Source organism: Vigna unguiculata, chromosome 3 (genome assembly GCF_004118075.2).
Source record: "Vigna unguiculata cultivar IT97K-499-35 chromosome 3, ASM411807v1, whole genome shotgun sequence".
In the NCBI taxonomy this organism is placed as follows: Eukaryota; Viridiplantae; Streptophyta; class Magnoliopsida; order Fabales; family Fabaceae; genus Vigna; species Vigna unguiculata.
The window spans coordinates 42,425,717-42,443,582 of record NC_040281.1 but is presented as its reverse complement, the minus strand read 5'-3'; the positions used below and the strand labels follow the sequence as shown (position 1 = coordinate 42,443,582).

The 17,866-nt window shown below is 26.3% G+C and overlaps 2 protein-coding genes across 2 annotated transcripts; both read left to right on the top strand.

The window, feature by feature from the left end:
- The first annotated feature begins 4,870 nt into the window (after positions 1-4,870).
- LOC114174956 (chaperone protein dnaJ 11, chloroplastic-like) lies at positions 4,871-5,883 on the top strand. The gene has a single exon (XM_028059691.1). It carries the CDS (start codon positions 4,929-4,931, stop codon positions 5,232-5,234), a length of 306 nt encoding a protein of 101 aa, XP_027915492.1. The 5' UTR covers positions 4,871-4,928; the 3' UTR covers positions 5,235-5,883.
- A 5,050-nt stretch (positions 5,884-10,933) lies between these two features.
- On the top strand, positions 10,934-11,539 carry LOC114175847 (chaperone protein dnaJ 11, chloroplastic-like). Its single transcript, XM_028060677.1, has one exon. The coding sequence runs from the start codon at positions 10,990-10,992 to the stop codon at positions 11,293-11,295; it is 306 nt and encodes a 101-aa protein (XP_027916478.1). The 5' UTR covers positions 10,934-10,989; the 3' UTR covers positions 11,296-11,539.
- Positions 11,540-17,866: the final 6,327 nt, after the last annotated feature.

Sequence of the window (17,866 nt, the reverse complement as noted above, 5' to 3'; positions counted from 1 at the left end):
GTCACACTAAAATATTATAGTAGCGCAGTCCTGGAGTTTTAAACATAACTCCTTGCAATTATCCAAGGCACACCACGATGCCAAAACTAAACCAGTTACAACATTCAGCAATAATCAAATAGGAATTTAAAAGATAGACTAGTACATGGGCCATAGCCCAAAAAGAAAGCCAAAATAAGCTTAGATCTAGTCTAAACATGCTATGCAACGGAACTTCCATCACCCTGATGATTACGGGGAGTTCTCACCTCTGCTCACATCAACAAGTTGATGATCATTGCAAAAGAAAAGACCACACCAAAGAACATACAACAACAAATAGAAGGGTAAGCTAGAGCCCAAAAATAGTTTCATCATGCAATCAGATACACTTTCATAGTCAACTATACATACATCACTCAAGCATGTTATGACTTTCAAATCAATACACTAAGACTCGACTCGACTCATCCGGATATGTATAATTTAGTCGGATTCAGCGGATGCTTACACTTGTGGTGGATATCTCTGCTCACCCCCGAGCTGCTCACCCACGAGCTAAGTGTTACCAATGTTACAATGTTTCCAATCCCCCCCACACAAGGTTAGCCCTTAATGAGTTTCGAGCCTCCTGCTACTCTCACCACAAGATTCAGTCCGCTCTAAGTGAGACTAACTAACTCCTTAGAGTGTCAGGATGTAACCTTACCTTGAATCCTTACCAAATTATACGGATGGAGCACCACCATGAACACCCACTAATAGGGGTCATGGAATTACGTCCCGACCACTGAAGCACGACCCTGAAATCTCACCTAGAGATTCAAAGGAATTACGCACTGACACAGACCAATCATACTCAATCAATCAAGAAAGATTTATCATACATATACATATACATCACATACCAACTCTTTATAATCCACCTCTTTCATTTTCTCAGTGAATCCATACCAACCCATTATTCTCAAACCATAATTGTGGAATTTCATCTCATGCCACTTTAATACCAACCATCTCATTTGTTTCACATGCCAAGATCACACAATCACATCAATCCAATTTATAACCACAACTTATACCATGCATTTCATTTCACATGCCTCATGCATTATATAGAGTATATCATAAATCAAACACTCCAATTAACCAAGCGAAGAAAAAACAACGTAACCTGCAGCAGATCTCGCTCAAGCCAGGAGCCCTCGCTTAGGCGAGAGGAGTGCCCTCACTTAGGCGGTAGACTCTCGCTTAGGCAAGATCACGATAAGGGCGCTGGGAGACTTTCGTAGGCTCGCTTAGGCGAGCCCTCCTCGCCTAAGCGAGACAACCCCTCGCCCAAAGGTGAAGTTCCTCGCCTAAAGGTGAAGTTCCTCGCCTGGGCTAAAACAGGAGCAACATGTCAAGACTCTCACGCATTCTCGCTTAGGCGAGCGTCTCTCGCCTGAGCGAGATAGTGCCTCACTCAAAACAAGAGCTTTCGCCTAAGCAAGAGCTCGAGTGCAACCCTGACCTGTTTCTGCAAGTCTCGCCTAGGCGAGACAAGCTCGCTTGGGCGAGAGTATCAGACCTCGCCACTGTTTCTCCCTGCCACAAACATATTTTCATACTCAAACAATAATGCCAACCATCTCATACATCCACAACAGCATACAAGCTCAATAATCACGAAACAAATGCAAAACAATAACAATCACACTAAACAAACAAGAGGGTACTAGCTTCCCTTACCTGGAAAGGGGGTTATACGAGACTTCGACACTGAACCACATAGTACAACAACTTTAGAACTAGACTTGCAAACTGGAAACAACGAATAAAAACGGGGTTATTGCGGAAACCCCAACATTGACCATGAAACTATACTAGAGAGGAAAATAGGAGTTAAAGAACACTTACGTGAGCAGAATCAAGGTCAAGCTAAACGTGAATCTGAGTAAACTTCAGAACCCTAGCAGAGGAAGACGGCAGCGAGGAAGACGGCAACGACTCTAAGGAGGCGGGTCTGTTTTATGAAAAGTAAGCAGAAAGGTTAGGGTTAGGGCATATTAGGTCTGGATTTCTCATTTGGGCCAGCCCTTAGGCCCAATAGACTGGGGCAACCCTTAAAATAAAAAGGGACAGGGAAAAATGGGTCTTACATTAAGATCTTGAGAAGCTAAAGGAGTGTAATTTGTTTTCAATAAGCTAGAACTTGAGTTTGACAAGTAAAATCATCCATATGTGATTTTTATTTCACATTTTTTTCCCTCTCTTAAGTGATCGTTCAAGTAAAGATGTTCTTGTATGTTATTGACTTTTTGAATACTCATATAAATTGCTATAGCTATTACTGAATAAAACATGTTTCAATCTATGTAAGAATAACTAATATTACATCTTTTGAATGAGATTATTGCTTTTAGTATGAAATATGTGGGAATTTCAATATATGTGAATTATATGAATTTTTGAATAAAATTGTTCATTTCCGGTTACTATTATTATTATTACTTTGGCATGAAGAATCAAATATGTATAAAATTATAGAAAATGTTAAAATTTTTTGAACAATATTATGTTATAATTGTTTGGTGTGGTATGGAGTTGATTATCATTCAAACAATGTATTTGTGTATAGTTGTACTCAAGCGATGTATAATTATTATACTTATCGTTACATAAGGCTCAAAAATACAAAATCACTCAATCAATCAAGTATATAAATGAGGCAAAATTTAAATAATTAAAAATATAATTTATACACCTAAAATAGGTTTGAAAGTTAACCTTTATTACTTTTTAAAATAATTTCTACATCATAATCAAAGTTTAAAAAATAACCATCAAAACTAAAATTAGTTTATTTTTTGCAACAAAATTAAAAAGGTTGAAAAAACAAAAACAAAAATATATCATAAGAAATAAATCAAATCATTAAATTTATGAAGATTAAAATCACATTTAAATAAAATCAAATTTTATAATCACTTATATCTATCCTACAAAAATTGTAGAAGCCGTACACATTTTTTGTGGCTGTGTTCCGGCAAAAGAAAGTATACCAGAAATTAGATGCAAAAGAAAAAATTATAATATTATTTTTAAAGAATATATGGATAAGGGCCTTTTTCTGGCTACATCTTGCCAAAAGACAAACTATGCTTTATACCTAAAAATTAGCTGGAAAACCGAAAAGGGCTTACCATGAAAATCACTTTGAAATGATTTGTTTGGCTATGGTTAGGTTTTAAAACCAAAGAAAGTTTTTTTTTTTTTTAAAGAACTTCCCTCAATAAGATGTGAAATTAAATATTCTATCTACATTAGAAAAATTATATTTCAAATATTACAAATAAATTTTAAATTTCAAATCCAATTAAATTATACAGTAAAAATATTATTTATCTAATAAATTAATAATTAAAATTATTTTTACATTTTATTATATGAACAGTATTATCTATGTATTACAAGTGTTGTTATTGTTTTATAGTTATTATAAAAGACTTATTTTGAATTTTTGGTATTTCATAAATCATTTCCTAAGATTATAATTTGATTGGACTACCAAAAGGAGAACTAAACCTAATTTAATTGAATCTCATTCGATTACATTTAATTAAGTGCACTAAAATATTATATTAAATTTGATAAACATTTGCATTCTAATTGGCAAATTTTATCAAGACACTAACCCTCTAATTATTTGAAAGCGTGAAAAAATAAGGAACTTCTTTTTTTTAATTATTTGAAATCATCTTTGTTTTGACGAACAATTTTCAGATTGAGTATGTGGATGTACGTTTCATTCTTGTGGTCATATTCGTCCAAATAGTCATCTTTACTCTATCCTCATTCTCATTCAAAATAATATCAATATTTTATTAGATAACTTATATATATATATATATATGTATATATATATATATATATATAAAAGAATTTTTTATCAGCAACTCTTAATTTATTAATATATATTATTAGTAATATTTTATGAATTTTCATTTAATATTCTATATAGGATAAATTAAAAGAAAAATATGTTCTCATAACTAAAAATAATATATGACGAGGAAAGTACATTATATTTTAATAACTAAATTTTTCGATTTGAATTACAATTTCATATTTTTTTTTCTTCTTTTTTTTCTATGTATAATTAGATCAAATGCAAGTAATTCTTAATAAATGTTTCATAATTATGTTAATAAATGTTTTTATTATTATAAAATTTTAGTTGTGTAATTTTTTTCATAATTTTTTTTCATAATTATTTATATAATTATTTAAATTTTTCTCCAGGTTGTTATTTCATACTTTGAAATTTATACAACTATAATATATGTATTTAATATTTGACTTCTTGAAAAAAAAAATATGTTATTTTAATATTGGATATTTTGATAATCATGATTATGTTGGTGTGATTTTTGTTTTATTTTTTTTACATAAATGATTTAATTGATATTTGGAATAGTAAAAAAACAAATATGATATGAGTATATGAGTATATCCACTACTCCGTAGAGACGAGGATGTGACAAAAATTGTATATATGTTAGATTTATGATGGGAACAACTTTTATTGCAATATGAGATGAGATGATGAAACTTGTACCTGCTTCTAGGTTGTCATCTCTAAAAAGAGAATAAAAATAAATAAATATTGAAAATTAAAAATATAAAAAATTAAAAATATGAAAAGTAAAAATAATTTTATCTTTAAATTTTTTCCCACAGCATTTGCAACGAAAATAAAGTGAAAACATAATCAATTAGTAAATATTATAATATTTTCATTTATCTAATTTTAATAATACGTTTTAACTTCTTCTGATTCTTTTGAACTTTCCCTCTCCTCTTATATAACAAACCATTACCTCTTCAAAATTCAAAAGTCTCACACATTCAGATTCAGGTCAATTGTATCCTTTGCCACCGGCACCGAAGTTTTGAGTCCTCAAAGCATGGCTTCGTGCACCACGCTCTACCAGATTCTGGGAATCTGTCCAGCCGCGTCGGAAGGAGAAATCAAAGCGGCTTACCGGCAACTGGTGAAGGTCTGCCACCCGGACGTGGCTCCGATGGGGAAAAAGGAATCCTCTGGGAGCGAGTTCATAAAGATCCACGATGCTTATCGCACGCTATTGAATCCCGATAAGCGTGCCAAGTATGATCGAAACTTGATTCCACGTGGGCGAGTGTTCTCAACGGCGTCGTCTGGAGTTTCCGGCTATAATGGTCGGAGATGGGAAACTGACCAGTGCTGGTAGAGGGTGTGAACGGTGCAATCACGCCAGATGAACACGTGAAGCAGAAGTTACTCCTCTGTTAAAAAAAGGAAAATGATATACTAGCAATCAACAAGTGACAACTTTTCTCGTAACATGTTGACTCTTTTTTTATTTCATTAAATATTCGATGAAATTACAGCTGAAACTAAAAAACCATCAAAGTAAAAGAAACCTTCTCTTTTCAATTGTCTTCTTCCACTTTTCAACCTCTCGTCTTCTCCGAGGTTTGGATAATGTGCAAAGTCTGTATTCCTCTAAAAAATTATTTTATTCTTCTTTTCTCCTCTTTAGATGTGTGTAAAGATTTTTCTCTTGTCCAACATACAAAAGGTACAAAAGGTGTGTGCTTCGTCATTAGAATGAATTTTGGCAAAAAGGATCCATTTTTTTGCAGTTTGTAATGATGCGGTGAATATAGTGGCGTTTAAGTGGTGAGTTTAGTATTCGTAGTTGATGAGAATTGAGTTTGCTTATTCTTCTTTTTCCTCATTTTGGTGTCAGTGGAAAGGTCTTTCTCTTACCCAACTTTATGGAAGGTGTGTGCTTCGTGTGTTATCATTCAAATCTCAGAGGAGGATATTGTTATCATTCAATATGAGTTTGGAGTCTCACATTGACTGAAAGTGATTTAGACAATATGTTCAATATGAGTTTGAAGTCCCGCATCGGGTGTAAGTGATTTAATAACTGTATATAAATAAAATTACACATTAAATCTCAGAGGGGATACCTAGTATATAAATAAAATTACAAATGAGGTGAAAGTGATTAACATTACAAACCTCATGAGGAAGGAATGGTTAAGATGATTATTATTATTTTAATTTATTATTATTATTAAATTTTTTATTTTTTATTGTTATTATTTTTTTCTCTGTATATTATTACCGTCATAACATTATGTTATAATTTTTAATTTTTGATTTTAGAATTTCATAATTGTATATTTGTATATTTTTATAGTTTTATAAATTTAGTATTTTAATATTTTAATTTAAAGTATATAATTATAAAATTATGATTTTTTGATATTTTAAACTATGATATGTTTTTGAATTTTTATTAAATAAGAAAATCATTATTTTATAATTATATAAATTTGAATTAAAATAATAAGAATTTGATTCAAGATTTCTTTTTGTCTTATAAACAACTAGAGATCCATTTGGTTAAATAAAAGTATTATTTGAGAAAGTTTATATAAATTTTATAGATAATAAAAACTATGTAGTAATTTTATTGAAAAATTTATTAATTTAATTAGGCTTTTAATTTAAATAGAAATTTTAATTTTATGTTTTTATCCTACCACGAGTTCTTATTACGAATTTATGAAATATAAAAATTATGATATGTTTTATATTTTAATTTAAATAATAAAATCATAATTATATAATTATTCAATTTTGATAGAAAATAATAAAATGATAACATAAAATTATACCATTGTTTAATAAAAAATTCATAAAATTTAAAAATTATAAAATCATAAATTGTAAAATTATAAATTTTTAAATAATAAAATAACATGTGGTGACTACCATCAAGGTGATACGACAACATAATAACATCATTAGTCTCTTAAAAGTAACATCACTCAATAATCAGGAATAACAGCAGCAAAAACTCAATTGAAAAAAATATATTTATTGAGTACTCAATAGACTACAAAAATTTATGAATGACTCAATTGAAAGATTTAAAATCTATTAGGGACTTAAAACATAATTAAGTCATATTATTACTGATATTATTATTAGTATTAATATTTTTATTGTTGTGACTCGATTGAAGGATTATTTATTAAATACATTAAAATTTAATTATATATATGATCAAATAGTGTTGCATAGACTAATAAATATATTATGTTTTGTTGTTAGTACAACAACTCATACAATTCTCAAGAATAATAATAATTTTTTTCCTTTTATTTTGTGATGTGAGAAATTAATATTAGCATTATCTCTAGTACTACAAATATATTTGAAGGCTCCAGAAGAGCCATTATACATCTACCAAATAAGTTTAATAGAAACTTATTAAGTTTTAAGGATATTTGTGTAAATGAATATCATATTGAGACAGACAAATAATGAAAGAGATGTACATATCCTTACATCACTATAATTAAGTTAAATAAAAAAAAAAGATGTATATTAGGGAATTGAGCTGAATAAAAAATGTGTATTGGAGAACTTACCAATATTCTCTTATGACTTGTGCTACACATATATTAGTGCAATTTGAAACACATGTCATTTTAAGTCAAAAGCTTACGAATCAAAATGAGTCCATTGTTTAGCATGAACAGTTGGGTCATCTTGGATCTATTATGATACGAAAAATGGTTAAAAATCTCATGTAGACCGAGTCACAATCGAATTGTGACGCTTTGACTGTTACGCTATTAAGTAAAAAGAGTTGTACCTGACTAATAGCTATAGTTTTTGGCCTAATATAAACGCTTGATTCAACAATTGGAATGATAAATCTCGTAGTGAGCTGAATGATATTACTTTTACTACAAATTAATGGTCATCTCAAGTAATATATGAAAAAAAAATGAAAATCATAAAAACAACGCCAATTATATTTCAAACCAATTATCTTAACCGGTTTAAAACACATTTAAATTAAAAAAAAACAATTTACTCACTCGTTATTATAATTTATTTTGACTTTTTTAAGTATTCCCAGAATATTCAATTTGACCCGTTTAACAATTTTTCAAAGCCAATATAACTATAAAATCCACTAAATTTATTTTCTATGTACCAATTACCAACTCTATAATGATTACAATTACAATCACACACAATTAAATGGTCAATCACATATTAAAATAACTTTTCTTATCTTAATTCTTATGTTTCACAAAGAATTGTTATAAAACCTATAGAAGTCACAACTTTCTCTAATGTAACAAATGAGATTTTGGTTATTATGGAAAATATGGTAATGTTAAGATCTTGAGGAGCTAAAGGAGTGTAATTTATTTTGAATAAGCTAAAACTTGAATTTGACAAGTAAAATCATTCATACGTGATTTTTATTTTACGCATTTTTTTCTATCTTAAGTTACCATTAAAACAAAGTCTTGTATATTATTGACCTTTTGAATACTCGTATAAATTGCTATAGATACTATTGAATAAAACATGTTTCAATCTATGTAAGAAGAACTAATATTACATCTTTTGAATGAGATTATTGCTTTGAAGTATGAAATATGTGGGGATTTGAATATTTGTGAATTATATGAATTTTTGAATGAAATTGTTGATTTCCGATTACTATTATTATTACTTTGGCATGAAGAATCAAATATGTATAAAATTATAGTAAATGTTGAAATTTTTTGAACAATACTATGTTATAATTGTTTGGTGTGGTATGGAGTTGAATATCATTCAAACAATGTATATGTGTATAATAGAAGGCTCAAAAATACAAAATCACTCAATCAATCAAGTATATAAATGAAGCAAAATTTAAATAATTAAAAATATAATTTATACACCTAAAATAGGTTTGAAAGTTAACCTTTATTACTTTTTAAAATAATTTCAACATCATAATCAAAGTTTAAAAAATAACAATCAAAACTAAAATTAGTTTATTTTTTGCAACAAAATTAAAAAGGTTAAAAAAACAAAAAAAAAATATACCATAAGAAATAAATCAAATCATTAACTTTATGAAGATTAAAATCACATTTAAATAAAATCAAATTTTATAATCACTTATATATATCCTACAAAAATTGTAGAAGCCGTACACATTTTTTGTGGCAGTGTTCCGGCAAAAGAAAGTATACCAGAAATTAGATGCAAAAGAAAAAATTATAATGAAAATTATTTTGAAAGAATATATGGATAAGGGCCTTTTTCTGGCTACATCTTGCCAAAAGACAAACTATGCTTTATACCTAAAAATTAGCTGGAAAACCGAAAAGGGCTTACCATGAAAATCACTTTGAAATGATTTGTTTGGCTATGGTTAGGTTTTAAAACCAAAGAAAGTTTTTTTTTTTTTTAAAGAACTTCCCTCAATAAGATGTGAAATTAAATATTCTATCTACATTAGAAAAATTATATTTCAAATATTACAAATAAATTTTAAATTTCAAATCCAATTAAATTATACAGTAAAAATATTATTTATCTAATAAATTAATAATTAAAATTATTTTTACATTTTATTATATGAACAGTATTATCTATGTATTACAAGTGTTGTTATTGTTTTATAGTTATTATAAAAGACTTATTTTGAATTTTTGGTATTTCATAAATCATTTCCTAAGATTATAATTTGATTGGACTACAAAAGGAGAACTAAACCTAATTTAATGGAATCTCATTCGATTAAATTTAATTAAGTGAACTAAAATATTATATTAAATTTGATAAATATTTGCATTCTAATTGGCAAATTTTATCAAGACACTAACCTTCTAATTATTTGAAACCGTGAAAAAAATAAGAAGTGGAGATGACAAATAAATCTCTTTTTTTTAATTATTTGAAATCATCTTTGTTTTAACGAATAATTTTCACATTGAGTATGTGGATGTACGTTTCATTCTTTTCATCATATTCATCCAAATAGTCATCTTTACTCTATCCTCATTCTCATTCAAAGTAATACCAATATTTTATTAGATAACTTTTATATATATATATATATATATATATATATATATATATATATATATATAAAAGAATATTTTATCAGCAACTCCTAATTTATTAATATATATTATTAGTAATATTTTATGAATTTTCATTTAATATTCTATATAGGATAAATTAAAAGAAAAATATGTTCTCATAACTAAAAATAATATATGACGAGGAAAGTACATTATATTTTAATAACTAAATTTTTCAATTTGAATTACTATTTCATATTTTTTTTTCTTTTTTTTTTCTATGTATAATTAGATCAAATGCAAGTAATTCTTAATAAATGTTTCATAATTATGTTAATAAATGTTTTTATTATTATAAAATTTTAGTTGTGTAATTTTTATTATTTATATAATTATTTAAATTTTTCTCCAAGTTGTTATTTCATACTTTGAAATTTATACAACTATAATATATTTATTTAATATTTGACTTCTTGAAAAAAAAAATATGTTATTTTAATATTGGATATTTTGATAATCATGATTATGTTGGTGTGATTTTTGTTTTATTTTTTTTACATAAATGATTTAATTGATATTTAGAATAGTAAAAAAACAAATATGATATGAGTATATGAGTATATCCACTACTCGGTAGAGACGAGGATGTGACAAAATTTGTATATATGTTAGATTTATGATGGGAACAACTTTTATTGCAATATGAGATGAGATGATGAAACTTGTATCTGCTTCTCGGTTGTCATCCCTAAAAAGAGAATAAAAATAAATAAATATTGAAAATTAAAAATATAAAAAATTAAAAATATGAAAAGTAAAAATAATTTTATCTTTAAATTTTTTCCCACAGCATTTGCAACGAAAATAAAGTGAAAACATAATCAATTAGTAAATATTATAATATTTTAATTTATCTAATTTTAATAATACGTTTTAACTTCTTCTGAATCTTTTGAACTTTCCCTCTCCTCTTATATAACAAACCATTACCTCTTCAAAATTCAAAAGCCTCACACATTCAGATTCAGGTCAATTGTATCCTTTGCCACCGACACCGAAGTTTTGAGTCCTCAAAGCATGGCTTCGTGCACCACGCTCTACCAGATTCTGGGAATCTGTCCAGCCGCGTCGGAAGGAGAAATCAAAGCGGCTTACCGGCAACTGGTGAAGGTCTACCACCCGGACGTGGCTCCGATGGGGAAAAAGGAATCCTCTGGGAGCGAGTTCATAAAGATCCATGATGCTTATCGCACGCTATTGAATCTCGATAAGCGTGCCAAGTATGATCGAAACTTGATTCCACGTGGGCGAGTGTTCTCAACAGCGTCGTCTGGAGTTTCCGGCTATAATGGTCGAAGATGGGAAACTGACCAGTGCTGGTAGAGGGTGCGAACGGTGCAATCACGCCAGATGAACACGTGAAGCAAAAGTTACTCCTCTGTTAAAAAAAGGAAAATGATATACTAGCAATCAACAAGTGACAACTTTTCTCGTAACATGTTGACTCTTTTTTTATTTCATTAAATATTCGATGAAATTACAGCTGAAACTAAAAAACCATCAAAGTAAAAGAAACCTTCTCTTTTCAATTGTCTTCTTCCACTTTTCAACCTCTCGTCTTCTCCGAGGTTTGGATAATGTGCAAAGTCTGTATTCCTCTGAAAAATTATTTTATTCTTCTTTTCTCCTCTTTAGATGTGTGTGAAGATTTTTCTCTTGTCCAACATACAAAAGGTACAAAAGGTGTGTGCTTCGTCATTAGAATGAATTTTGGCAAAAAGGATCCATTTTTTTGCAGTTTGTAATGATGCGGTGAATATAGTGGCGTTTAAGTGGTGAGTTTAGTATTCGTAGTTGATGAGAATTGAGTTTGCTTATTCTTCTTTTTCCTCATTTTTGTGTCAGTGGAAAGGTCTTTCTCTTACCCAACTTTATGGAAGGTGTGTGCTTCGTGTGTTATCATTCAAATCTCAGAGGAGGATATTGTTATCATTCAATATGAGTTTGGAGTCTCACATTGACTGAAAGTGATTTAGACAATATGTTCAATATGAGTTTGAAGTCCCGCATCGGGTGTAAGTGATTTAATAACTGTATATAAATAAAATTACACATTAAATCTCAGAGGGGATACCTAGTATATAAATAAAATTACACATGAGGTGAAAGTGATTAACATTACAAACCTCATGAGGAAGGAATGGTTAAGATGATTATTATTATTTTAATTTATTATTATTATTAAATTTTTTATTTTTTATTGTTATTATTTTTTTCTCTGTATATTATTACCGTCATAACATTATGTTATAATTTTTAATTTTTGATTTTAGAATTTCATAATTGTATATTTGTATATTTGTATATTTTTATAGTTTTATAAATTTAGTATTTTAATATTTTAATTTAAAGTGTATAATTATAAAATTATGATTTTTTGATATTTTAAACTATGATATGTTTTTGAATTTTTATTAAATAATAAAATCATTATTTTATAATTATATAACTTTGAATTAAAATAATAAGAATTTGATTCAAGATTTCTTTTTGTCTTATAAACAACTAGATATCCATTTGGTTAAATAAAAGTATTATTTGAGAAAGTTCATATAAATTTTATAAATAATAAAAACTATGTAGTAATTTTATTGAAAAATTTATTAATTTAATTAGGCTTTTAATTTAAATAGAAATTTTAATTTTATGTTTTTATCCTACCACGAGTTCTTATTACGAATTTATGAAATATAAAAATTATGATATGTTTTATATTTTAATTTAAATAATAAAATCATAATTATATAATTATTCAATTTTGATAGAAAATAATAAAATGATAACAACATAAAATTATACTATTGTTTAATAAAAAATTCATAAAATTTAAAAATTATAAAATCATAAATTGTAAAATTATAAATTTTTGAATGATAAAATAACATGTGGTGACTACCATCAAGGTGATACGACAACATAATAACAGCATTAGTCCCTTAAAAGTAACATCACTCAATAATCAGGAAAAGTTAACAGCAGCAAAAACTCAATTGAAACAAATATATTTATTGAGTACTCAATAGACTACAAAAATTTATGAATGACTCAATTGAAAGATTTAAAATCTATTCGGGACTTAAAACATAATGAAGTCATATTATTACTGATATTATTATTAGTATTAATATTTTTATTGTTGTGACTAATAAATAAGTAAAATGAGGTAATATAAACTTGAAATCCCACCTCGGATGGCGGTCGAATGAAAGTATATAACTAATATATATGTAGAATTGCACATCAAATCTCGTGGGTAGGAGATTGTTATCATTTAATATGAGTTTAAAGTCCCACGTCGGGTGAAAGTGATTTAGATAACTAGCATACAAGTAAAATTACACATCAAATTTCATGGGAAAGGTTGTTATTTTTTAACATGAGTTTGAAGTCCCACATTAGATGGAAGTGATTTAGATAACTAGTATATATCAAGAATTGCAATCTTGTGGAGGGAGTTTGTTATCATTTAATATGAGGTTGAAGTCCCAAATCTGGTTATGGACTATGGGTTGGGTTAGGGCTGGGTAGGCCCAAATATGAGGTTGAAGTCCCAAAGTATAAGCTTATTATTATTATTTTAAATTATTATTATTTATTATTATTATTATTATTATTTTATTTTAAATTATTATTATTTTAATTTGTTATTATTTTAGTTTATTATTATTGTTAGTCATTATTATTATAATAATTATTAATTTTTTTATTTTTTTGTTATTATTTTGTTCTATTTTTATTATTATCATCATAATATTATGTTATAATTTTTTATTTTTTATTTTAGAATTTCATAATTCTATAATTTTATATTTTTATAGTTTTATAAATTTAGTATTTTAATATTTTAATTTAAAAGTGTATAATTATAAAATTATGATTTTTTGAAATTTTAAACTATGATATGTTTTTGAATTTTTATTAAATAATAAAATCATTATTTTATAATTATACAACTTTGAATTAAAATAATAAGATTTTAATTGTCCAAAGATTTGATGCAAGATTTCTTTTTGTACAAGGATCTCATGTATACAAGTAAAATTATTTATCAAATCTCATGTATATAAGTAAAATTACACATCAAATGTCAAGGGGGGAGGTTGTTATCATTTAATATGAGTTTGAAGTCCCATATCGGATGAAAATGATTTAGATAACTAGTATATAAGTAAAATTACACATCAAAATAACATTTTGAAAATAACATTTATACAAATAATAGATTTGGTCTTGAATTTGACATAAACAATATTGTTTTACTTTGAAAAAAAAGTAGATGATTATATTGTTCTATTAGTATAACATTTTTTGTACATGTAAATTTTAATATAAATATCAGAGTACTTAATGTTGTAAAAATATTTATACTTAATTACTTTTAATCTTATTAAAAAAATGACTTAAAAAATCTTTTTCAATTATTAAAAAAAATTGGGATAAAATTGAACCAAAGGTACAAAAAATGAGGACTAAATTGAAACAATCAGGTATATATGGGTACTAAATTGAGATCAGTACAATGACAATTGTCACACGTGGCATTATCCTGTCACGTGACACTGACATTGCCACGTGTCAAAACAGGAACTTGACACGTGGCAACACAACAAATTTGCAAAAAAAAATTAAAAAATTAAAAGAAAAATTAAAAAAAATTAAAAAAACGTGAGAGTGACACGTGGCATGCCGTTAACGGCGTTAATTATTTTTTTCTGAAAGGGACCTTGATGCACTTTTTCAAAAGTGGGAACGCAATTGACACTTTTTTTTTCCGACGGGTACCAAATTGACACCCTCCTACCAAAGTGGGTACCATCCGAGTAATTAAACCTAAAATATATTTTAAATGTTTGTTTACTTCAATTTTTTAAATTATAATGAATCTATTTTTTATACACTAATAAAAAATATAATACATCACTTGATCAAAATGACGCAAAGAACAAATAATAAACATAATAATAAAATTTTAACATAGATCTTGTATCTTTTGGACCACAATATATGTTGGATGATGGTAAAAAAATATTCATGGCAATTACATTAAATTTTTATATTGTAGTAAATAAAAATTATTTATACAATTATGGTGAAAAAAATTAAAGTATGATTGTAATGAGTTAAAAAATAAAAAATAATTAGATATATTCTACATGATGAAAATAAACAAAAAATAAAAATATTAAAAAATCAACAAATGTGTGTCTTATAAACAATTTGGAGACTATTGGAAGGAATCACACAAAGGACGCAAAGAACAAATAATAAACATAATAAAAGTTTATCATAGATCTTGTATCTTTTAAACTCCAATATATGTTGGATGGTGATAAAAAAAATATTCATGGCAATTACATTAAATTTTTATATTGTAGTAAATAAAAATTATTTATACAATTATAGTGAAAAAATTAAAGTATGATTGTAATGAGTAGAAAATAAAAAATAATTAGATAAAATTTATCGAAATAGTATTCTACATGATGAAAATAAACAAAAAAAAATATTAAAAAATTAACAAATGTGTGTCTTATAAACAATTTGAAGACTATTGGAAGGAATTGCACTAAGAAAAACAAATGTATAATTAAAGGTATGATAAGACGAAAAATATCTTAGAGATCTAAGAAAACTTTTCAAATATCAACATATATACTCAATGGTTGAAAAATAACAAAAATTGTTTTAGCGAAATAAAATAGTTCTTCAAATGAAACAAAAATTAATAATAATAAGTAAAGATTTTTTTTATATTACCTAGTAAATGAAATGTTTATGCTATTAAACACTTAAACTAAGAGTATTAAACATTCTCATGTGAAAGGAAAATATACAATAAATAAAAATATTAAAAAATAATAGAAATATTCAAATGTTAGACATAATTTTTTTTTTAATTGACATACATCATTTTAACATAATTACATAAAAGTTATGATAAGATAAAAAATATATTGGAGATGCGAATGAGTTTCATGACAAACCAAATATTTAGAAGAAATAAAAAATAGAAAGAATATATATATAGGGTTACTTAATTAATTATAAATATTTTAATGATTTAAATGAGGATGGAGATATGGCGGGGACGAGTATTATGGTGGGTATATATTCATCCCCATCCCCATCCCCATCCCCAATTGAAAAAATCGGGGATTCCCCATACCCATACCCATACCCATACCCAGTCAATGCGGGGATTCCCGTCAAAACGGGGACGGGTTTAGACAATACCCACGGGGACGGATTTATTTGCCATCTCTAGTTGACGTGGACTAAGACTAATAGTAAAAAGACTCATCAAATCTCGTGAGGAATAAATGGTTATTATAATTGTTATTATTATTATAGTTTTATAAATTTATTATTTTAATATTTTAATTCAAAAGTGTATAATTATAAAATTATGATTTTTTGAAATTTTAAACTATGATATGTTTTCAATTTTTATTCAAATATTAAATTATAAGCTTACTCATTAATTCAATTTTTTACATTTTTTACCTTTGTAATTTTTTACACCTGAAATCTTTTATATATGTAAAAAATAAAATAATTTGAATATTTAGGTGTAATGATTTGATGTATAAATTCAAAACAATTATTTTAACATGTATATGTAAGTTATAATTAAACTTAGTTACTAATTTAGTCTCAAATTGAAAAGGACAAAATTGGATCGTTTTAAAAAAATTGGATACTAAATTGAACCACAAATTTAAATAGAGGACTAAATTGGAAACAAGTATTACCACTGCCATGTGTCATGATTGTAAGCTGTCACATGACACGACGGTGAATTAACACGTGACAATTTTTAAATTTTTTGAAAAAAATAAAAAATTTAAAAAAATTAAAAACTTCATAGCTTGACATGTGTTCTGTACGGAAACAGTGTTAACCCTAACCTAACACAGAAGATCAAATTGAATTTTTTTAATAATTGAGGTACTAAATTAAACAAACTAATAGTACGATAAGCAAATTGAACTTAACCAAGAAAAAATTGAGAATTAAAGTTTACATTGAAAACTAAAAGTGGTTTCGTGATTAAATTAATTTTAATCTATAACAATATATAAAGAGAATTCTTTCTTTTGTGTCCACATTTCATAATATCAATTATACCCTTCATAATATAATTATTTATTAAATTTTTTAAAATTAATGGTTCTTTTTACCTATTTTCTATAAAATTGTTTATCTTTTTTTCTTTTTTTGATTCATCAACAATTAATTTCTCTATTCATTTTACTTTATTTTTAATAAATATAAATTTATTTTATATATTAACTTAATAACATTACACTATTATCATCTATTAACATACTATCATTCATATTTAAAAAATGGGTGCACACATGCGCAATAGCACTTGTATGTACGTTAGTCAGGAATAATAAATCTATTTTAATTCAGAGAAATGTCTTTTAAATACTATATACTATGTTTCGAGTTTTATTTTTCTTAGAAAAATGGTGTTCACATTATACACATCAAACATGCATTACTGATTATATATATTTATAAATATAAATAATTATTTTATTTAACATCAATATTATATTTATTAAATTAATATGAGTATTCAATCTAATATTTATAATAAAAAATATACATGTAAAAGAGTATTGGTTGTTATGATAAAAAATAATAACTAAAATATAAATTTTAAAATATTTTTAAAATTACTTAAATAAGTCAACATAATTATTTGTTTGTAAACTGGGAACACTAACACAAATGATATCACTATTTGATATCGATTTATCTTGCACAATTGTTTTATATAATTTGTCTTACTTTATCGATAAGACCGAAAAATATTAATTGCTTTATCATACAGATGGATAAATGATATTTAAATAAAATCACTTGTTTTTAAAAATATTAT